The sequence below is a fragment of the Oncorhynchus tshawytscha genome, unplaced genomic scaffold (genome assembly GCF_018296145.1).
Source record: "Oncorhynchus tshawytscha isolate Ot180627B unplaced genomic scaffold, Otsh_v2.0 Un_contig_9227_pilon_pilon, whole genome shotgun sequence".
In the NCBI taxonomy this organism is placed as follows: domain Eukaryota; kingdom Metazoa; phylum Chordata; class Actinopteri; order Salmoniformes; family Salmonidae; genus Oncorhynchus; species Oncorhynchus tshawytscha.
Window position 1 is genome coordinate 36952 of NW_024608976.1, and position 24468 is coordinate 61419.

At 47.3% G+C, this 24468-nt stretch overlaps 1 protein-coding gene across 1 annotated transcript in view; it reads right to left on the reverse strand.

Moving 5' to 3' along the window:
* Positions 1–16653, reverse strand: part of LOC112242097 (serine/threonine-protein kinase TBK1-like) — a 35304-nt gene extending 18651 nt beyond the window's left edge. Inside the window, exons 1-6 of the mRNA XM_042313942.1 lie at positions 16531–16653; positions 15047–15153; positions 7053–7193; positions 3779–3908; positions 1534–1715; positions 610–770 (exon numbers count right to left, since the gene is read on the reverse strand). Coding sequence (XP_042169876.1) covers positions 610–770; positions 1534–1715; positions 3779–3908; positions 7053–7193; positions 15047–15133 — 701 coding nt within the window. The 5' untranslated portion in view covers positions 15134–15153; positions 16531–16653. The remainder of the gene's footprint in view (positions 1–609; positions 771–1533; positions 1716–3778; positions 3909–7052; positions 7194–15046; positions 15154–16530) is intronic.
* Positions 16654–24468: the final 7815 nt, after the last annotated feature.

Here is a 24468-nt window from a genome sequence, read left to right on the forward strand (position 1 = left end):
TCTAGACCACCAGGAGGCAGTTCTTAGACCTCTAGACCACCAGGAGGCAGTTCTTAGACCTCTAGACCACCAGGAGGCATTTCTTAGACCACTAGACCACCCCAGGTCACCAGGATGTAGTTTAGACCACCCTAGACCACCAGGATATAAGTCTTAGACCTCTAGAACACCAGATTATAGTTCTTAGACCACCCTAGACCACCAGGTTATAGTTCTTAGACCTCTAGACCACCAGGAGGCAGTTCTTAGACCTCTAGACCACCAGGAGGCAGTTCTTAGACCTCTAGACCACCAGGAGGCAGTTCTTAGACCTCTAGACCACCAGGAGGCAGTTCTTAGACCTCTAGACCACCAGGAGGCAGTTCTTAGACCTCTAGACCACCAGGAGGCAGTTCTTAGACCTCTAGACCACCAGGAGGCAGTTCTTAGACCTCTAGACCACCAGGAGGCAGTTCTTAGACCTCTAGACCACCAGGAGGCAGTTCTTAGACCTCTAGACCACCAGGAGGCAGTTCTTAGACCTCTAGACCACCAGGAGGCAGTTCTTAGACCTCTAGACCACCAGGAGGCAGTTCTTAGACCTCTAGACCACCAGGAGGCAGTTCTTACATGACTTCCTTGTTCCTGCGTGGTCCCTCGAAGGGTCTGAAGGGGAGGGACCCGGTGGCAGCGTGGAAGAAGGTGACTCCGATGCTCCACAGGTCAACCGTCGCACCATACTTCTTCTGGTGCTCCTTCCTCAGCACTGCACGCTCATACATGTCAGGGTGCTGTTGGAGACACACAGAGAGATACAGAGAGACACACACACACAGAGAGACACACACACACAGAGAGAGACACACAGAGAGACACACACACAGAGAGACACACACACAGAGAGACACACACACAGAGAGAGACACACACACACAGAGAGACACACACACACAGAGAGAGACACACACACACAGAGAGACACACAGAGAGATACAGAGAGACACACAGAGATACACACAGAGAGAGACACAGAGAGAGACACAGAGAGAGAGACAGAGAGAGACACAGAGAGAGACACACACACAGAGAGATACACACACAGAGAGACACAGAGAGAGAGAGAGACACACACAGAGAGACACACACAGAGAGACACACACAGAGAGAGATAGAGACAGAGAGAGACACAGAGAGAGACACACACACAGAGAGACACAGAGAGAGACACAGAGAGACACACACAGACACACACACAGACACACACAGAGAGCACACAGAGAGAGACACACACAGAGAGACACACACAGAGAGACACACACAGAGAGACACACACAGAGAGACACACACAGAGAGACACACACAGAGAGACACACACAGAGAGACACACACAGAGAGACACACACAGAGAGACACACACAGAGAGACACACACAGAGAGACACACAGGTCATGTTGAGCTGAAGTCCATAGCAGATTATTCCTTTAGATGAGTAAAGTGTCCTATGTAAGTGAGAGGTCCAAACGGCAGGTAGAGGTCGGAGGTCAGGAGACTCACCAGATATTCCTCAGTGCCGTAAAGAGAGACAAACTGCTCGTCGTCATCTAGTTCTCTGGCTGCTCCGAAATCAGTCAGCTTATAGACGGACCTCCCGTCCTCGCCGATGACGCGCATGATGTTGCCTGGTTTGATGTCACGGTGCACGATGCCGTACTCTCTGAGATGGTTCATACCAGCTACTGTTAATATACAGGACAGGGTTATTAGTCACATTACCCCAGAGCAGCGTTAGTCATTACCACCACAACACACAGAGCAGCGTTACCACCTCAACACACAGAGCACTGTTAGTCATTACCACCTCAACACACAGAGCACCGTTACCACCTCAACACACAGAGCAGCATTACGGTCATTACCACCTCAACACACAGAGCAGCGTTACCACCTCAACACACAGAGCACCGTTAGTCATTACCACCTCAACACACAGAGCAGCGTTACCACCTCAACACACAGAGCAGCGTTAGTCATTACCACCTCAACACACAGAGCAGCGTTAGTCATTACCACCTCAACACACAGAGCAGCATCAGTCATTACCACCTCAACACACAGAGCAGCATTATGGTCATTACCACCTCAACACACAGAGCACGTTACAGTCATTACCACCTCAACACACAGAGCAGCATTAGTCATTACCACCTCAACACACAGAGCAGCATTATCAACACACAGAGCAGCATTAGCATCATTCAACCCACAGACCATTAGTCATTACCACCTCAACACACAGAGCAGCGTTATGGTCATTACCACCTCAACCCACAGAGCAGCGTTACAGTCATTACCACCTCAACCCACAGAGCAGCATTAGTCATTACCACCTCAACACACAGAGCAGCGTTACAGTCATTACCACCTCAACACACAGAGCAGCGTTACAGTCATTACCACCTCAACACACAGAGCAGCGTTACAGTCATTACCACCTCAACACACAGAGCAGCGTTACAGTCATTACCACCTCAACACACAGAGCAGCGTTAGTCATTACCACCTCAACCCACAGAGCACCAATCAACCTGACACTAACATACAGGATCAGAGTTTTGATCAGAGTGGAAGTAGGTAGGGTAAGGTAGGTTTGATCATGGCGAGGCGATAATGGGTAGTTGATGGCGAGGTGATAATGGGTATTTGATGGTGAGGTGATAATGGGTAGTTGATGGTGAGGTGATAATGGGTAGTTGATGGCGAGGCGATAATGGGTAGTTGATGGCGAGGCGATAATGGGTAGTTGATGGCGAGGCGATAATGGGTAGTTGATGGTGAGGCGATAATGGGTAGTTGATGGCGAGGCGATAATGGGTAGTTGATGGCGAGGCGATAATGGGTAGTTGATGGCGAGGCGATAATGGGTAGTTGATGGTGAGGTGATAATGGGTATTTGATGGTGAGGTGATAATGGGCAGTTGATGTTGAGATGAGGCAATAATGGGTAGTTGATGGTGAGGCGATAATGGGTAGTTGATGGTGAGGTGATAATGGGTAGTTGATGGTGAGGTGATAATGGGTAGTTGATGGTGAGGTGATAATGGGTAGTTGATGGCGAGGCGATAATGGGTAGTTGATGGCGAGGTGATAATGGGTATTTGATGGTGAGGTGATAATGGGCAGTTGATGTTGAGATGAGGTGATAATGGGTAGTTGATGGTGAGGCGATGATGGTGAGGTGATAATGGGTAGTTGATGGTGAGGCGATAATGGGTAGTTGATGATGTGATAATGGGTAGTTGATGGTGAGGCGACGATGGTGAGGTGATAATGGGTAGTTGATGTTGAGATGAGGTGATAATGGGTAGTTGATGGAGAGGTGAGGTGATAATGGGTAGTTGATAATGTGATAATGGGTATGTGATGAGGTGATAATGGGTAGTTGATGGTGAGGTGATAATGGGTAGTTGATGGTGAGGTGATAATGGGTATTTGATGGTGAGGTGATAATGGGCATTTGATGTTGAGATGAGGTGATAATGGGTAGTTGATGGTGAGGCGATGATGGTGAGGTGATAATGGGTAGTTGATGGTGAGGCGATAATGGGTAGTTGATGATGTGATAATGGGTAGTTGATGTTGAGACGAGGTGATAATGTGTGTGTGTCTGTAAGAGGTGTGCGTGTGTGTGTGGTGTGTGTGTGTCCAGTCCTTCTTACCCACGTCCTGTAGCACGATGAGGAACTCATCCTCGGGGAGTGTGTGTGTGTGTGTGTGTGTGTGTGTGTCCAGTCCTTCTTACCCACGTCCTGTAGCACGATGAGGAACTCATCCTCGGGGAGTCCGTAGGCATTAGAAGACTCCTCCAGCACCGTATACAGACTCCCACAGGGACAATACTCCATCACCAACACCTTGTGGCGGGTGTTGGACTGGGACAGGAAATAACATGTTAGTCAGCACGACTGACACCTCACTGAGACAAACACACACGTGGTCAAATCAACGGATCCACTTTCTGTTAGAGTTTCTGATGTTAGGTAGTGTTATTCTACTGATAGAGATACCTCCACTAGGTAGTGTTATTCTACAGATAGTATATACTGATAGAGATACCTCCACTCGGTAGTGTTATTCTACAGATAGTATATACTGATAGAGATACCTCCTCTAGGTAGTGTTATTATACTGATAGAGATACCTCCACTAGGTAGTGTTATTATACTGATAGAGATACCTCTAGGTAGTGTTATTATACTGATAGAGATACTCCTCTAGGTAGTGTTATTATACAGATAGTAAATACAGATAGAGATACCTCCACTAGGTAGTGTTAGGTAGTGTTATTCTACAGATAGTATATACTGATAGAGATACCTCCACTAGGTAGTGTTATTCTACTGATAGAGATACCTCCACTAGGTAGTGTTATTCTACAGATGATAGAGATACCTCCTCTAGGTAGTGTTATTATACTGATAGAGATACCTCCACTAGGTAGTGTTATTCTACAGATAGTCTATACTGATAGAGATAGAGATACCTCCACTAGGTAGTGTTATTTACTGATAGAGATACCTCCTCTAGGTAGTGTTATTATACTGATAGAGATACCTCCACTAGGTAGTGTTATTCTACAGATAGTATGTACCTCCACTAGGTAGTGTTTTTTTAATTTTTTTATTTTTTTATTTCACCTTTATTTAACCAGGTAGGCTAGTTGAGAACAAGTTCTCATTTACAACTGTGACCTGGCCAAGATAAAGCATAGCAGTGTGAACAGACAACACAGAGTTACACATGGAGTAAACAATTAACAAGTCAATAACACAGTAGAAAACAAAGGGGGAGTCTATATACAATGTGTGCAAAAGGCATGAGGAGGTAGACGAATAGTTACAATTTTGCAGATTAACACTGGAGTGATAAATGATCAGATGGTCATGTACAGGTAGAGATATTGGTGTGCAAAAGAGCAGAAAAGTAAATAAATAAAGACAGTATGGGGATGAGGTAGGTGAAAATGGGTGGGCTATTTACCAATAGACTATGTACAGCTGCAGCGATCGGTTAGCTGCTCAGATAGCTGATGTTTGAAGTTGGTGAGGGAGATAAAGGTCTCCAACTTCAGCGATTTGCAATTCGTTCCAGTCACAGGCAGCAGAGTACTGGAACGAAAGGCGGCCAAATGAGGTGTTGGCTTTAGGGATGATCAGTGAGATACACCTGCTGGAGCGCGTGCTACGGATGGGTGTTGCCATCGTGACCAGTGAACTGAGATAAGGCGGAGCTTTACCTAGCATGGACTTGTAGATGACCTGGAGCCAGTGGGTCTGGCGACGAATATGTAGCGAGGGCCAGCCGACTAGAGCATACAAGTCGCAGTGGTGGGTGGTATAAGGTGCTCTTGTGACAAAACGGATGGCACTGTGATATACTGCATCCAGTTTGCTGAGTAGAGTGTTGGAAGCCATTTTGTAGATGACATCGCCGAAGTCGAGGATTGGTAGGATAGTCAGTTTTACGAGGGTAAGTTTGGCGGCGTGAGTGAAGGAGGCTTTGTTGCGGAATAGAAAGCCGACTCTAGATTTGATTTTTGATTGGAGATGTTTGATATGAGTCTGGAAGGAGAGTTTGCAGTCTAGCCAGACACCTAGGTACTTATAGATGTCCACATATTCAAGGTCGGAACCATCCAGGGTGGTGATGCTAGTCGGGCATGCGGGTGCAGGCAGCGATCGGTTTAAAAGCATGCATTTGGTTTTACTAGCGTCTAAGAGCAGTTGGAGGCCACGGAAGGAGTGTTGTATGGCATTGAAGCTTGTTTGGAGGTTAGATAGCACAGTGTCCAATGACGGGCCGAAAGTATATAGAATGGTGTCGTCTGCGTAGAGGTGGATCAGGGAATCGCCCGCAGGAAGAGCAACATCATTGATATACACAGAGAAAAGAGTCGGCCCGAGAATTGAACCCTGTGGCACCCCCATAGAGACTGCCAGAGGACCGGACAGCATGCCCTCCGATTTGACACACTGAACTCTGTCTGCAAAGTAATTGGTGAACCAGGCAAGGCAGTCATCCGAAAAACCGAGGCTACTGAGTCTGCCGATGAGAATATGGTGATTGACAGAGTCGAAAGCCTTGGCAAGGTCGATGAAGACGGCTGCACAGTACTGTCTTTTATCGATGGCGGTTATGATATCGTTTAGTACCTTGAGTGTGGCTGAGGTGCACCCGTGACCGGCTCGGAAGCCAGATTGCACAGCGGAGAAGGTACGGTGGGATTCGAGATGGTCAGTGACCTGTTTGTTGACTTGGCTTTCGAAGACCTTAGATAGGCAGGGCAGGATGGATATAGGTCTAACAGTTTGGGTCCAGGGTGTCTCCCCCTTTGAAGAGGGGGATGACTGCGGCAGCTTTCCAATCCTTGGGGATCTCAGACGATATGAAAGAGAGGTTGAACAGGCTGGTAATAGGGGTTGCGACAATGGCGGCGGATAGTTTCAGAAATAGGGGGTCCAGATTGTCAAGCCCAGCTGATTTGTACGGGTCCAGGTTTTTATATACTATCTGTTATTCTACAGATAGTATATACTGATAGAGATACCTCCACTTGGTAGTGTTATTCTACAGATAGTATATACTGATAGAGATACCTCCTCTAGGTAGTGTTATTCTACTGATAGAGATACCTCCACTAGGTAGTGTTAGGTAGTGTTATTCTACAGATAGTATATACTGATAGAGATACCTCCACTAGGTAGTGTTATTCTACTGATAGAGATACCTCCACTAGGTAGTGTTATTCTACAGATAGTATATACTGATAGAGATACCTCCTCTAGGTAGTGTTATTATACAGATAGTAAATACAGATAGAGATACCTCCACTAGGTAGTGTTAGGTAGTGTTATTCTACAGATAGTATATACTGATAGAGATACCTCCACTAGGTAGTGTTATTCTACTGATAGAGATACCTCCACTAGGTAGTGTTATTCTACAGATAGTATATACTGATAGAGATACCTCCACTAGGTAGTGTTATTCTACAAATGACAGGGTATATAACTGACCTCCTCCTCCACAGCGAACAGCTTGACGATGTTCTTATGGTTGAGTTTCTTCAGGACTTCAAACTCTCTCATTTGGACGTCGAGTGGTCGCAGGAAACTGAGGTTGTTGAACACCTTCACCGCATATAGGTCCCCCGTTTTCTGGTGTTACAGAACTCAGTGTTATATACAGGTGTGTTTTCAGGTGTTAGTGTTATATACAGGTGTGTTTTCAGGTGTTAGAACACAGTGTTATATACAGGTGTGTTTTCAGGTGTTACAGAACTCAGTGTTATATACAGGTGTGTTTTCAGGTGTTACAGAACTCAGTGTTATATACAGGTGTGTTTTCAGGTGTTACAGAACTCAGTGTTATATACAGGTGTGTTTTCAGGTGTTACAGAACACAGTGTTATATACAGGTGTGTTTTCAGGTGTTACAGAACTCAGTGTTATATACAGGTGTGTTTTATACAGGTGTGTTTTCTGGTGTTACAGAACACAGTGTTACAGAACACAGTGTTTTATACAGGTGTGTTTTCAGGTGTTACAGAACACAGTGTTATATGCAGGTGTGTTTTCAGGTGTTACAGAACTCAGTGTTATATACAGGTGTGTTTTCAGGTGTTACAGAACACAGTGTTATATGCAGGTGTGTTTTCAGGTGTTACAGAACTCAGGTCCACCATTATCTAAAACAGAAAAATAAACTGTAGGTAGAAGATGATATACAGGTCCCCTGTTTTCTGATGTTAGAGAACAAAACATAATTAAACCTTAAATAGCAAACCACTAATTGCCTGCGTGCACTGAGTAGTGAAATCTACACTACATGACCAAAAGTATGTGGACACCTGCTCAGCCAACATCTCATTCCAAAATCACAGGCATTAATATGGAGTTGGTCCCCCTTTTCTGCTATAACAGCCTCCACTCTTCTGGGAAGGCTTTCCACTAGATGTTGGAACATTGCTGCTATAACAGCCTCCATTCTTCTGGGAAGGCTTTCCACTAGATGTTGGAACATTGCTGCGGGGACTTGCTTCCAACAGCCTCCACTCTTCTGGGGGGCTTTCCAGGCTAGATGCAGGAACATTGCTGCTATAACAGCCTCCACTCTTCTGGGAAGGCTTTCCATGAGGTTGAGGAACTCTTGCATGCCATAAGTTCTTCCAGCCGATGTCAACAAACCATTTCTGGAGGGACTTTTTCCACAAAGATGTAGGAAAACTGTTGCACATAACAGCCTCCACTCTTCTGGGAAGGCTTTCCACTAAGATGTTGGAACATTGCTGCTATAACAGCCCCACTCTTCTGGGAAGGCTTTCCACTATGATGTCTGGAACATTGCTGAACGGGTTGAAATTAGAATCCATTCAGCCACATTTGAAGAGGTGTCCACATACACAAGAGTTATATAGTGGATGAAGGGGTGCCAGGTATATATAGTGGCCCCACCTCATAACTGCAGTCAGCGTTGGATTCATCCCGAAGGTGTCCGATGAGGTTGAGGGGTGTCAGGGCTCTGTGCATGCCAGTCAAGTTCTTCCACTCCGATGTCAACAAACCATTTCTGTAGGGACTTTTGTGCCCCCCGGGCACAAAGCAAGGAAGGGGACTTCCCCAAACTGTTGCCACAAAGATGGAAGCACAGAATCTTCTAGAATGTCATTGTATGCTGTAGCGTTAAGATTTCCCTTCACTGGAACTAAGGGGCCTAGTCTGAACCATGATTATACAGCCCCAGACTATTATTCCTCGTCCACCAAACGTTACAGCTGGCACTATGCATTCTGGCAGGAAGCGTTGTCCGCCGAAGAACGGGTTGAAATAGTAGAATCCACTCATTTGAAGCGGTGTCCTCATACTGCTGTATATATAGTGGATGAAGGGGTGTCCTCATACTGCTGTATATATAGTGGATGAAGGGGTGTCCTCATACTGCTGTATATATAGTGGATGAAGGGGTGTCCACATACTGCTGTATATATAGTGTATGAAGGGGTGTCCTCATACTGCTGTATATATAGTGGATGAAGGGGTGTCCTCATACTGCTGTATATATAGTGGATGAAGGGGTGTCCTCATACTGCTGTATATATAGTGGATGAAGGGGTGTCCACATACTGCTGTATATATAGTGGATGAAGGGGTGTCCTCATACTGCTGTATATATAGTGGATGAAGGGGTGTCCACATACTGCTGTGTATATAGTGGATGAAGGGGTGTCCACATACTGCTGTATATATAGTGGATGAAGGGGTGTCCTCATACTGCTGTATATATAGTGGATGAAGGGGTGTCCACATTGACTGTTATTTGGATGAAGGCAGTTAAGAACATTTCTTATATTTAGTGGATGAAGCCTCATTGTTAACTGGTCTAGTGGATTGGGTTATACTGCTGTATAGTGGAACAGTGGGTTAACTGGTCTAGTGGAACAGTGGGTTAACTGGTCTAGGAACAGTGGGTTAACTGGTCTAGGAACAGTGGGTTAACTGCTGGTATAGTGGAAAGTGGGTTAACTGCTGTCTAGGAACAGGGGGTTAACTGGTCTAGGAACAGTGGGTTAACTGGTCTAGGAACAGTGGGTTAACTGGTCTAGGAACAGTGGGTTAACTGGTCTAGGAACAGTGGTGGGTTAACTGGTCTAGGAACAGTGGGTTAACTGGTCTAGGAACAGTGGGTTAACTGGTCTAGGAACAGTGGGTTAACTGGTCTAGGAACAGTGGGTTAACTGGTCTAGGAACAGTGGGTTAACTGGTCTAGGAACAGGGGTTAACTGGTCTAGTGGAACAGTGGGGTTAACTGGTCTAGGAACAGTGGATGAAGGGGTTAACTGGTCTAGGAACAGGGGGTTAACTGGTCTATAACAGTGAAGGGGGGTTAACTGGTCTAGGAACAGTGGGGTTAACTGGTCTAGGAACAGTGGGGTTAACTGGTCTAGGAACAGTGGGGTTAACTGGTCTAGGAAACTGGAGGAAGGTGGGTTAACTGGTCTAGGAACAGTGGGTTAACTGGTCTAGGAACAGTGGGTTAACTGGTGTCTAGGAACAGTGGGTTAACTGGTCTAGGAACAGTGGGTTAACTGGTCTAGGAACAGTGGGTTAACTGGTCTAGGAACAGTGGGTTAACTGGTCTAGTGGAACAGTGGGGTTAACTGCTGTCTAGTGGATGAAGGGGTCCTCATACTGGTATATATAGGATGACAGTGGGTTCCTCTAGGAACTGTTCAGTGGATGAAGGGGTGTCCACATACTGACAGATTTATACCAGTGGCTCAGGGGTGTCCTCAACCTGTATATAGTGGATGACCCAAGGGGTTATAACCACTGCTGTATATATAGGGACCCTGCCGTTATCTAGGGAGGCAGTTGCCATCAGGGACACAGCCCTAGTGAGACAGTCCATTGGGACACAGCCCAAGTGAGACAGTCCATCAGGGACACAGCCCTAGTGAGACAGTTCCATCAGGGACACAGCCCTAGTGAGACAGTCCATCAGGGACACAGCCCTAGTGAGACAGTCCATCAGGGACACAGCCCTAGTGAGACAGTCCATCAGGGACACAGCCCTAGGAACAGTGGGTTAACTGGTCAGGGACACAGCCCTAGTGAGACAGTCCATCAGGGACACAGCCCAGTGAGACAGTCCATCAGGGACACAGCAACCTAGTGAGACAGTCCATCAGGCTACCCAGCCGTAGTATCTAGGGACAGTCCATCAGGGACACAGCCCTAGTGAGACAGTCCATCAGGGACACAGCCCTAGTGAGACAGTCCATCAGGGACACAGCCCTAGTGAGACAGTCCATCAGGGACACAGCCCTAGTGAGACAGTCCATCAGGGACACAGCCCTAGTGAGACAGTCCATCAGGGACACAGCCCTAGTGAGACAGTCCATCAGGGACACAGCCCTAGTGAGACAGTCCATCAGGGACACAGCCCTAGTGAGACAGTCCATCAGGGACACAGCCCTAGTGAGACAGTCCATCAGGGACACAGCCCTAGTGAGACAGTCCATCAGGGACACAGCCCTAGTGAGACAGTCCATCAGGGACACAGCCCTAGTGAGACAGTCCATCAGGGACACAGCCCTAGTGAGACAGTCCATCAGGGACACAGCCCTAGTGAGACAGTCCATCAGGGACACAGCCCTAGTGAGACAGTCCATCAGGGACACAGCCCTAGTGAGACAGTCCATCAGGGACACAGCCCTAGTGAGACAGTCCATCAGGGACACAGCCCTAGTGAGACAGTCCATCAGGGACACAGCCCTAGTGAGACAGTCCATCAGGGACACAGCCCTAGTGAGACAGTCCATCAGGGACACAGCCCTAGTGAGACAGTCCATCAGGGACACAGCCCTAGTGAGACAGAGACAGTCCATCAGGGACACAGCCCTAGTGAGACAGTCCATCAGGGACACAGCCCTAGTGAGACAGTCCATCAGGGACACAGCCCTAGTGAGACAGTCCATCAGGGACACAGCCCTAGTGAGACAGTCCATCAGGGACACAGCCCTAGTGAGACAGTCCATCAGGGACACAGCCCTAGTGAGACAGTCCATCAGGGACACAGCCCTAGTGAGACAGGTCATTCAGTGCCATAGATGTTCATTCTGTCAGAATCAAACAGACAGAACACAGACATGTCCAGACCCATCCTAAAATGTGTTGGCATCCTCCCTCTAGTCTAGAGAGACCTGGGAAAGCCCCTGTGGAGAGAGAAGGAAAAGCCCCTGTGGAGACAGAAGGAAAAGCCCCTGTGGAGACAGAAGGGAAAGCCCCTGTGGAGACAGAAGGGAAAGCCCCTGTGGAGACAGAAGGGAAAGCCCCTGTGGAGACAGAAGGGAAAGCCCCTGTGGAGACAGAAGGGAAAGCCCCTGTGGAGACAGAAGGGAAAGCCCCTGTGGAGACAGAAGGGAAAGCCCCTGTGGAGACAGAAGGGAAAGCGCCTGTGGAGACAGAAGGGAAAGCGCCTGTGGAGACAGAAGGGAAAGCGCCTGTGGAGACAGAAGGGAAAGCGCCTGTGGAGACAGAAGGGAAAGCCCCTGTGGAGACAGAAGGGAAAGCCCCTGTGGAGACAGAAGGGAAAGCCCCTGTGAGAAGGGAAAGCCCCTGTGGAAGGGAAAGCCCCTGTGGAAGGGAAAGCCCCTGTGGAAGGGAAAGCCCCTGTGGAAGGGAAAGCCCCTGTGGAAGGGAAAGCCCCTGTGGAAGGGAAAGCCCCTGTGGAGACAGAAGGGAAAGCCCCTGTGGAGACAGAAGGGAAAGCCCCTGTGGAGACAGAAGGGAAAGCCCCTGTGGAGACAGAAGGGAAAGCCCCTGTGGAGACAGAAGGGAAAGCCCCTGTGGAGACAGAAGGGAAAGCCCCTGTGGAGACAGAAGGGAAAGCCCCTGTGGAGACAGAAGGGAAAGCCCCTGTGGAGACAGAAGGGAAAGCCCCTGTGGAGACAGAAGGGTTAGCACGCTAGCTTAGACTGATATGGCTGAGCAGACAACCATAACCCTCTGTGACATGAACAGTTGGTGAAACGTCTCAAAATGGCGAGTTAGTGAGACAACAGACAGTGAACAACAGTACTATATTAGACTTCCTGTTTGGCCAACATGTCAACAACACTACACTTCTGCTCTTGTATCCACGTAGGTGAGAGACTGCCAAGATGTCCCCCTCAGTTACAGTCCCCCCCCAGTTAGTCCCCACCCTCCCCTCAGTTACAGTCCCCCCCAGTTACAGTCCCCCCCCCAGTTAGTCCCCACCCTCCCCTCAGTAACAGTCCCCACCCTCCCCTCAGTAACAGTCCCCACCCTCCCCTCAGTAACAGTCCCCACCCCCCCCCAGTAACAGTGCCCCCGCACCCATTACCGTTCCCCCCACCCCCAGTTACGTTACAACCATTCCCCCCCCCCAGTAACAGTCCCCACCCTCCCCTCAGTAACAGTGTCCCCCGCACCCGTTACCGTTCCCCCACCCCTCAGTTACGTTCCAACCATTCCCCCACCCCCAGTTACAGTCCCCCTCCCTCAGTGCTGCCCATAGATACAGTTGAAGTTGGAAGTTTACATACACTTAGGTTGGAGTCATTAAAACTCGTTTTTCAACCACTCCACATATTGCTTGTTACCAAACTACAGTTTTGGCAAGTCGGTTAGGACATCTACTTTGTGCAGGACACAAGTCATTTTTCCAACAATTGTTTATAGACAGATTATTTCACAATTCCAGTGGGTCAGAAGTTTACATACACTAAGTTGACTGTGCCTTTAAACAGATTGGAAAATTATCTGACCAGTCATGTATCTTGTGTCTGCCACGGTAGATGTTAGCGTGTTAGCCCTGTACCTTGTGTCTGCCACGGCAGATGTTAGCGTGTTAGCCCTGTACCTTGTGTCTGCCACGGTAGATGTTAGCGTGTTAGCCCTGTAAATGGTGTCTGCCACGGTAGATGTTAGTGTTAGCCCTGTACATTGTGTCTGCCACGGTAGATGTTAGCGTGTTAGCCCTGTACCTTGTGTCTGCCACGGTAGATGTTAGCGTGTTAGCCCTGTACCTTGTGTCTGCCACGGTAGATGTTAGCGTGTTAGCCCTGTAAATAGTGTCTGCCACGGTAGATGTTAGCCCTGTACCTTGTGTCTGCCACGGTAGATGTTAGCCCTGTACCTTGTGTCTGCCACGGTAGATGTTAGCGTTAGCCCTGTACATTGTGTCTGCCACAGTAGATGTTAGCGTGTTAGCCCTGTACCTTGTGTCTGCCACGGCAGATGTTAGCGTGTTAGCCCTGTACCTTGTGTCTGCCACGGTAGATGTTAGCGTGTTAGCCCACCTTGTGTCTGCCACGGCAGATGTTAGCGTGTTAGCCCTGTACCTTGTGTCTGCCACGGTAGATGTTAGCGTGTTAGCCCTGTACCTTGTGTCTGCCACGGTAGATGTTAGCGTGTTAGCCCTGTAAATGGTGTCTGCCACGGTAGATGTTAGTGTTAGCCCTGTACATTGTGTCTGCCACGGTAGATGTTAGCGTGTTAGCCCTGTACCTTGTGTCTGCCACGGTAGATGTTAGCGTGTTAGCCCTGTACCTTGTGTCTGCCACGGTAGATGTTAGCGTGTTAGCCCTGTAAATGGTGTCTGCCACGGTAGATGTTAGCGCTGTACCTTGTGTCTGCCACGGTAGATGTTAGCCCTGTACCTTGTGTCTGCCACGGTAGATGTTAGCCCTGTACCTTGTGTCTGCCACGGTAGATGTTAGCGTTAGCCCTGTACATTGTGTCTGCCACAGTAGATGTTAGCGTGTTAGCCCTGTACCTTGTGTCTGCCACGGCAGATGTTAGCGTGTTAGCCCTGTACCTTGTGTCTGCCACGGTAGATGTTAGCGTGTTAGCCCTGTACCTTGTGTCTGCCACGGCAGATGTTAGCGTGTTAGCCCTGTACCTTGTGTCTGCCACGGTAGATGTTAGCGTGTTAGCCCTGTACCTTGTGTCTGCCACGGTAGATGTTAGCGTGTTAGCCCTGTAAATGGTGTCTGCCACGGTAGATGTTAGTGTTAGCCCTGTACATTGTGTCTGCCACGGTAGATGTTAGCGTGTTAGCCCTGTACCTTGTGTCTGCCACGGTAGATGTTAGCGTGTTAGCCCTGTACCTTGTGTCTGCCACGGTAGATGTTAGCGTGTTAGCCCTGTAAATGGTGTCTGCCACGGTAGATGTTAGCCCTGTACCTTGTGTCTGCCACGGTAGATGTTAGCCCTGTACCTTGTGTCTGCCACGGTAGATGTTAGCCCTGTACCTTGTGTCTGCCACGGTAGATGTTAGCGTTAGCCCTGTACATTGTGTCTGCCACAGTAGATGTTAGCGTGTTAGCCCTGTACCTTGTGTCTGCCACGGTAGATGTTAGCCCTGTACCTTGTGTCTGCCACGGTAGACGTTAGCGTGTTAGCCCTGTACCTTGTGTCTGCCACGGTAGGTGTTAGCCCTGTACCTTGTGTCTGCCACAGTAAATGTTAGCGTGTTAGCCCTGTACCTTGTGTCTGCCACGGTAGACGTTAGCTGTAGCTCCCTGGCCCAGCAGGTCTGAGATGAGCCACAGGTAGTTGGCTGTGCTCTGCATGATGATGGCTTCAGGTTCACCTGTAGTGGAGAACAAACCAGGACATTCAGACAGCACACTAAGGGGAATGACATATTGAACAACTAGCTCTGGTCCAGGGTGTTAGTGAGGCTTCTTCCTGAAGGCTCAACGTTAGCAAGCTGCACTAACGCCAAGGACCAGAGCTAACAGTGGTCCTGGGTCACTCAAAGTGCATATTCTAAATTCTGCAAAAAGAAAAGATGTTTTTACACCAAACTGACTTGTTGCTGGGGAGGGGGGGTAAACGTGCCTAGTCTGGTTTTGGCAGGTGTGTTCTAGCCACCAGTGCGGGTACACTGTCTACATGATGAGATTATTATGGATAAAAGTGAGAATATTTGGATTTGTCAAACGGCATCAAGAGCATCACCATGACTTTCACCACCCTGTGAAGTTCATCATATAATGTATTTCACCTGTAGCCTGATAAACTGCACCGCTTCCTGAATCGTAGTGGGAGACACCATGACTCCAAATAACTTATAAATCGGTTATAAATATTTGCGCATAAAAAGGTCTCAAACCGCCATTTCGCACATAATTAAATGTACCTACATAAAAAGATTCCACCATGATGAACTATTATCTAAGGGCATTTATAAAATTGTACCAAAACTTCCTGTTTCCATCACAGCTGTCGTGCTAAAAATACGACTTTTACTGGCATAAAAACTGTCGATGCGTTTAGTAAAATCCACTTCCTGACTCAGTGTCACAGCCAATAGGAGGCCTCGCTGATCCACTGAGAAATTAGAGAAAAATCAAACCCACCGTATTAAATCTAGACTAGAGGGATAATGTGTGAAACTGACGTAGATCACTTTATTACACCATGGGAAACCCCCCTCCGGCCCAACGCGTTCACAATGACGACCAATATAGACCGCTCTCTATCCATGACAATGTCCGAGCTACATGTCAAAGTCTAACGTTATAGTAATGGTCAGAAACCTCATTTGACTATGACAAAATGCTGTAGTAACGTATCTAGGTAGCTACAGTTGTGTGCCCTAACTACGCATCAGGCTATTCACCCAAGCAATGGTTTATGTTACCTTTTAATAATGTCTTCTTAACTAGCTAACTGCACCAAATAACGCCGAAGGAGGAGGAAAATGTATTTAGCTAAACGTTTTATTTGTTGTCTAGTCAGTCGGTCTGATTCACAGTGAAAAACAACAACAAAGATGACAGTTCCCACCTCCACAAAACGATAAATACCGAAATTACACAAGTACAACTGGGAAGGTCGACACCGGGGAAGGACGACACCGTGTGCAGTTAAAACACGTTGTAGTCATACAATATAACTTTATATTTTTACATTTTGTCAGGTAAAAATCACAAGTATAATTAGGTTGTGTTTATTTCCTTACCTCCGGAAAAACCAGAATCCTTTCACTTCTGGATCACGTGATGGAAATAACCCAATCAGAAAGCAGTATGGAAAAGGGGGTGTGGTTCCTCTTTACCGTACTTCCTGGAAAAGTAGAGACTATAAATAGGAGTCATAAGAAAGCCACAGAGTGTCGTTTTGATTTCAGGTGCATCGGCCCAGTTGTCTTTTCATAGAGCCTGGATGGGGAAAACGAAAGCACCGACACAGAGTTTATAAAAACACAGAGGCGCAACATCTTAAGACTTCCGGGAACGCTTTCGAAGCTGATCAGAACGGAGTTTGAGAAGTAAATTAGAGAAGTGAGCAATTATTCTTTAGATGTACGTTTTCTCGAAATCTAAAAGCACAACCAGCCAATGTCTTTAGTAGTTGAACATTTTACTACTCCAACCTCGTGAAAATAAACTGATACCTTTTTAAAATGCTCGTCAAAAACAACTTTATATCGAAGGAGCGCCTTATTAGAGATGACGGTTGGCACATGCGCAGTTCGGTGCGAGTTAGCCCCGAAAACGTGTTAATGCGCATGAGTTTAGCTATCCGACGTCGCCTACAAGCGTGAGCTGGGATTTCTATCTTCATACTGTACTGTCTTTGGCAACAGTCACGCTCAATAATCATGGATTTATCCTATATTAGTTCAAGGTTGTGGTGAATTAGAGCGGGACAGCACGGTACCTGTTAAAGATAACCCCCGGGGAAATATTGGTTGCTGCTCTGTGCATACATAACACACTGGAAGATAGACAAAAGGACATATACAGACAATACAGTAGAAAAGTGCAATTCATGAGCATTCAATGATTCATCTGCACATAAAATTCTAATAGTCACATGTGCCGAATACCACAGGTAACCTTACAGTGAAATGCTTACTTACAAAGCAGTTAAAAAAAATATGAAATAAGAAATAAAAGTAACAAGTAGTTAAAGAGCAGCAGTAAAATATCAATAGCGAAGGGCCTCCCAGTGGTCTAAGGATTCTGGGTTCGAGTCCAGGCTCTGTCTCAGTGGTCTAAGGCTGTGCCACCAGAGATTCTGGGTTCGAGTCCAGGCTCTGTCGCAGCCGGCTGTGACTGGGAGGCCCATGGGGCAACGCACAATTGGCCCAGCGTCGTCTGGGTTAGGGAGGGTTTGGCCGGCAGGGATATCCTTGTCTCATCGCGCACTAGTGACTCCTGTGTCGGGCCGGGCGCAGTGCACGTTGTCAGTGTTGTGTCATCGACAAACTTAACGATCATGTTGAAGTCGTGCCTAGCCGTGCAGTCATGAGTGAACAAGGAGTACAGGAGAGGACTAGAGCATAGCCTGGGTGTCAAAAGGCCTGGGTGTCATCTTCTCTTCATGTGCATGTCCTTGCTACTTCAGCCTGGCAACTAGACCTTTTTAATGCTCAGCTCTCCTTAATGGTTCGCTCCAACAACCCTCACCACCTGGGGGCGGCCCGTCAGGAAGTCCAGGATCCAGTTGCAGAGGAAGGTGTTTAATCCCAGGGTCCTTAGCTTATTGATGAGCTTTGAGGGCACTATGGTGTTGAATGCTGAGCAATGAATAGCATAGGTGGTCTTTGGCACAGGCACTATGGTGGCCTGCTTAATACATGTTGGTGTTACAGACTCAGACAGGGAGAGGTTGAAAATGTTAGTGAAGACACTTGCCAGTTGGTCAGCGCATGCTCGCAGTACACGTCCTGGTAATCCGTCTGGCCCAGCGCCCTTTTGAACGTTGACCTGTTTAAAGATCGTGATCACACAGTCGTCCGGAACAGCTGGTGCTCTCTTGCATGTTTCAGTGTTATTTACCTCGAAGCGAGCATAGAAGTAGTTTAGCTCGTCTGGTAGGCTCGTGTCACTGGGCAGCTCTCGGCTGTACTTCCCATTGTAGTCTATAATGGTTTGCAAGCCCTGCCACATCCGATTAGCATCGGAGCTGGTGTAGTAGGATTCGATCTTGACACTTTGCCTGTTTGATGGTTCGTTGGAGGGCATTGCGGATTATCTTATAAGCTTCCGGGTGAGAGTCCTTCTCCTTGAAAGCGGCAGCTCTAGCCTTTAGCTCAGTGCGGATGTTGCCTGTAACCAATATCTTCTGGTTGGGGTATGTACCTATGGTCACTGTGGGGACCACATTATCAATGCACTTATTGATGAAGCCAATGATGTACTCCTCAATGCCATCGGAGGAATCCCTGAACATATTCCAGTCTGTGCTGGCAAAACAGTCCTGTAGTTCAGCATCTGCTTCACTTTCTTATTGAACGAGTCACTGGTGCTTTCTGCTTTAGTTTTAGCTTGTAAGCAGGAATCAGGAGGATATAATTATGGTCAGATTTATCAAATGGAGGGCGAGGGAGAGCTTTGTACACGTCTCTGTGTCTGGAGTAAAGGTGGTCTAGAGTTTTTCCCCTCTGGTTGCACATTTTACATGCTGATACAAATTTGGTAAAACAGATTTAAGTTTCCCTGCTAGGAGCGCCGCCTCTGGATGAGCGTCTTCCTGTTTTCTTATGGTGGAATACAGCTCATTGAGTGTGCCAGCATCGGTCTGTGGTGGTGTGTCAACAGCTATAAAAAATGCAGATGAAAAATAGTGTGGTCTACAGCTTTTCATGAGATACTCTACCTCGGGCAAGCAAAACCTCGAGACTTCCTGAGATATCGTGGAACAGCTGTTGTTTACATATATGCATAGTCCACCGCCCCTCGTCTATCCAGACACCGCTGTTCTATCATCAGCAGGATATCAACTACAATGTTAGCCTTAGGCCAGAACACTGGTCCTCCTGGTAGTTTAACTACAATGGTAGCTGTAGTCCAGGAACTCTGGTCCTCCTGGCAGTTTAACTTCAATGTTAGCTGTAGGCCAGAACACTGGTCTTCCTGGTAGTTTAACTACAATGTTAGCTGGAGGCCAGAACACTGGTCCTCATGGTATTTTAATTACAATGTTAGCTGTAGGTCAGAACACTGGTCTTCCTGGTAGTTTAACTACAATGTTAGCTGTAGGCCAGAACACTGGTCCTCCTGGTAGTTTAACTACAATGTTAGCTGGAGGCCAGAACACTGGTCCTCCTGGTAGTTTAATTACAATGTTAGCTGGAGGCCAGAACACTGGTCCTCCTGGTAGTTTAACTACAATGTTAGCTGTAGGCCAGAACACTGGTCCTCCTGGTAGTTTAACTACAATGTTAGCTGGAGGCCAGAACACTAGTCTTCCTGGTAGTTTAACTACAATGTTAGCTGGAGGCCAGAACACTGGTCCTCATGGTATTTTAATTACAATGTTAGCTGTAGGTCAGAACACAGGTCTTCCTGGTAGTTTAACTACAATGTTAGCTGTAGGCCAGAACACTGGTCCTCATGGTATTTTAATTACAATGTTAGCTGTAGGTCAGAACACAGGTCTTCCTGGTAGTTTAACTACAATGTTAGCTGTAGGCCAGAACACTGGTCCTCCTGGTAGTTTAACTACAATGTTAGCTGTAGGCCAGAACACTGGTCCTCCTGGTAGTTTAACTTCAATGTTAGCTGTAGGCCAGAACACTGGTCTTCCTGGTAGTTTAACTACAATGTTAGCTGGAGGCCAGAACACTGGTCTTCCTGGTAGTTTAACTTCAATGTTAGCTGTAGGCCAGAACACTGGTCTTCCTGGTAGTTTAACTTCAATGTTAGCTGTAGGCCAGAACACTGGTCTTCCTGGTAGTTTAACTACAGTGTTAGCTGGAGGCCAGAACACTGGTGGTTTTAAACATTGAGGAGCCTTACTACCATTGGGACAAAGGATCATTTGGCCCCATTTATTTTGTTCCCTGGTACCCTGTAGCTCAAACTCCTAGTTAAAGAGGATGTCTGGGGTCCATCAGCTCATGTGGGCTTTTGTTAAGCCTCTTATATTATCAATAACATCCAGACCTGTCTGCTTGGCCCCGAGCACTTTACTATGCTGAACATCTTTCTCTGGAAAACATTAGCATTTCCATACCAGAAAATTATACGTTATGTTTAGACACTTTCAATGAATGACTTGTAAAACAGTGACAATAGAACACAATCAACATGAAGAGCTTCTTTAAACAGTACAGGCTGTTTCTGCCCATCTTCCTAATGTACTGTCTTTGGCAACAGTCGTGCTGTATAATCGTATGGTCTTAGCCTACATTAGATCAGGGTTGTTGTTAATTAGAGACGGACAGCACAGTACCTGTTATCACTTATCAGAGTGTAGGGACCACTGTGCTATTTGGAGGTTTATATGTGAGGGAGTCCTGTCCCAGAGTGTTGTCATGGAAACAGGAACCTAGAGGTTTATAGTGAGGGAGTCCTGTCCCAGAGTGTTGTCATGGAAACATGAACCTAGAGGTTTATATGTGAGGGAGTCCTGTCCCAGAGTGTTGTCATAGAAACAGGAACCTAGAGGTTTATATGTGAGGGAGTCCTGTCCCAGAGTGTTGTCATGGAAACATGAACCTAGAGGTTTATATGTGAGGGAGTCCTGTCCCAGAGTGTTGTCATGGAAACAGGAACCTAGAGGTTTATATGTGAGGGAGTCCTGTCCCAGAGTGTTGTCATGGAAACATGAACCTAGAGGTTTATATGTGAGGGAGTCCTGTCTCAGTGGGTGGGCCTATGCCCTCCCAGGCCCACCCATGGCTAAGCCCCTGGCCAGTCATGTGAAATCCATGAGAGAGGGTTAGAGGCTTCACCAACCTGTAGGTTATATAGTGGGAGGCTTCACCAACCTGTAGGTTATATAGTGGGAGGGTTAGAGGCTACACCAACCTGTAGGTTATATAGTGGGAGGGTTAGAGGCTTCACCAACCTGTAGGTTATATAGTGGGAGGATTAGAGGTTACACCAACCTGTAGGTTATATAGTGGGAGGGTTAGAGGTTACACCAACCTGTAGGTTATATAGTGGGAGGGTTAGAGGCTACACCAACCTGTAGGTTATATAGTGGGAGGATTAGAGGTTACACCAACCTGTAGGTTATATAGTGGGAGGGTTAGAGGCTTCACCAACCTGTAGGTTATAGAGTGGGAGGGTTAGAGGCTACACCAACCTGTAGGTTATATAGTGGGAGGGTTAGAGGCTACACCAACCTGTAGGTTATATAGTGGGAGGGTTAGAGGCTACACCAACCTGTAGGTTATATAGTGGGAGGGTTAGAGGCTACACCAACCTGTAGGTTATATAGTGGGAGGGTTAGAGGCTACACCAACCTGTAGGTTATAGAGTGGGAGGGTTAGAGGCTTCACCAACCTGTAGGTTATAGAGTGGGAGGGTTAGAAGTTACACCAACCTGTAGGTTATATAGTGGGAGGGTTAGAGGTTACACCAACCTGTAGGTTATATAGTGGGAGGGTTAGAGGCTTCACCAACCTGTAGGTTATATAGTGGGAGGGTTAGAGGTTACACCAACCTGTAGGTTATATAGTGGGAGGGTTAGAGGCTACACCAACCTGTAGGTAATAGAGTGGGAGGGTTAGAGGCTACACCAACCTGTAGGTTATATAGTGGGAGGGTTAGAGGTTACACCAACCTGTAGGTTATAGAGTGGGAGGGTTAGAGGTTACACCAACCTGTAGGTTATAGAGTGGGAGGGTTAGAGGCTTCACCAACCTGTAGGTTATATAGTGGGAGGGTTAGAGGCTACACCAACCTGTAGGTTATATAGTGGGAGGATTAGAGGTTACACCAACCTGTAGGTTATATAGTGGGAGGGTTAGAGGCTTCACCAACCTGTAGGTTATATAGTGGGAGGGTTAGAGGCTACACCAACCTGTAGGTTATATAGTGGGAGGGTTAGAGGCTACACCAACCTGTAGGTTATATAGTGGGAGGGTTAGAGGCTACACCAACCTGTAGGTTATAGAGTGGGAGGGTTAGAGGCTACACCAACCTGTAGGTTATATAGTGGGAGGGTTAGAGGCTACACCAACCTGTAGGTTATATAGTGGGAGGGTTAGAGGCTACACCAACCTGTAGGTTATATAGTGGGAGGGTTAGAGGTTACACCAACCTGTAGGTTATAGAGTGGGAGGGTTAGAGGCTTCACCAACCTGTAGGTTATATAGTGGGAGGGTTAGAGGCTACACCAACCTGTAGGTTATATAGTGGGAGGGTTCACCAACCTGTAGGTTATATAGTGGGAGGGTTAGAAGTTACACCAACCTGTAGGTTATATAGTGGGAGGGTTCACCAACCTGTAGGTTATATAGTGGGAGGGTTCACCAACCTGTAGGTTATATAGTGGGAGGGTTCACCAACCTGTAGGTTATATAGTGGGAGGGTTAGAGGCTACACCAACCTGTAGGTTATATAGTGGGAGGGTTAGAGGCTACACCAACCTGTAGGTTATATAGTGGGAGGGTTAGAGGCTACACCAACCTGTAGGTTATATAGTGGGAGGGTTAGAGGCTTCACCAACCTGTAGGTTATATAGTGGGAGGGTTAGAGGCTTCACCAACCTGTAGGTTATATAGTGGGAGGGTTAGAGGCTACACCAACCTGTAGGTTATATAGTGGGAGGGTTAGAGGCTACACCAACCTGTAGGTTATATAGTGGGAGGGTTAGAGGCTACACCAATCTGTAGGTTATAGAGTGGGAGGGTTAGAGGCTTCACCAACCTGTAGGTTATATAGTGGGAGGGTTAGAGGCTACACCAACCTGTAGGTTATATAGTGGGAGGCTTCACCAACCTGTAGGTTATATAGTGGGAGGATTAGAGGTTACACCAACCTGTAGGTTATATAGTGGGAGGGTTAGAGGCTTCACCAACCTGTAGGTTATATAGTGGGAGGGTTAGAGGCTACACCAACCTGTAGGTTATATAGTGGGAGGCTTCACCAACCTGTAGGTTATATAGTGGGAGGCTTCACCAACCTGTAGGTTATATAGTGGGAGGCTTCACCAACCTGTAGGTTATATAGTGGGAGGGTTAGAGGCTACACCAACCTGTAGGTTATATAGTGGGAGGGTTAGAGGCTACACCAACCTGTAGGTTATATAGTGGGAAGCTTCACCAACCTGTAGGTTATATAGTGAGAGGGTTAGAGGCTTCACCAACCTGTAGGTTATATAGTGGGAGGAGGGAGGAGAGAGAGAGAGAGAGAGAGAGGAGAGAGAGAGGAGAGAGAGAGAGGTAGAGAGGAGGAGGTAGAGAGAGAGAGAGAGAGGAGGTAGAGAGAAGGAGAGAGAGAGAGAGAGGAGAGAGAGAGAGAGAAGTAGAGAGAGAGGAGAGAGAGAGAGAGAAGGTAGAGAGAGAGAAGGTAGAGAGAGAGGGAGAAGGAGAGAGAGAGGAGGTAGAGAGAGAGGGGAGAGAGAGAGGTAGAGAGAGAGAGAGAGGAAGGTAGAGAGAGAGGGAGAGAGAGAGAGAAGGTAGAGAGAGAGGAGAGAGAGAGAGAAGGTAGAGAGAGAGGGAGAGAGAGAGAGGAGGTAGAGAGAGAGAGGGAGAGAGAGGAGGTAGAGAGAGAGGGAGAGAGAGGAGGTAGAGAGAGAGGGAGAGAGAGAGAGAGAGAGAGAGGAGGAGAGAGAGAGGGAGAGAGAGGGAGGTAGAGAGAGAGAGGGAGGTAGAGAGAGAGAGGGAGGTAGAGAGAGAGAGGGAGGTAGAGCGAGAGAGAGAGGAGGTAGAGCGAGAGAGGGCGGTAGAGAGGTAGAGAGAGAATGGCCAAAGATTAGAGGGAATGGTTGAGTGATAATGGACAGAACAAAATGTGATGGACAACGTTCAAGATGAAAGTTCATTCATTTTATTTAAAAAACAAAACAAAACAAAAAATCCACATTTAATTTTGTTCCAACAGCTTCTTGTAGTATTGAATGGGCTGTACACATCCATTACACCCTGGTTTACATGGAAAGCAAATCAACGGAGAAGAAGTAGAGTTGAGTGGAAATGAAAAGAATCATTCTGACT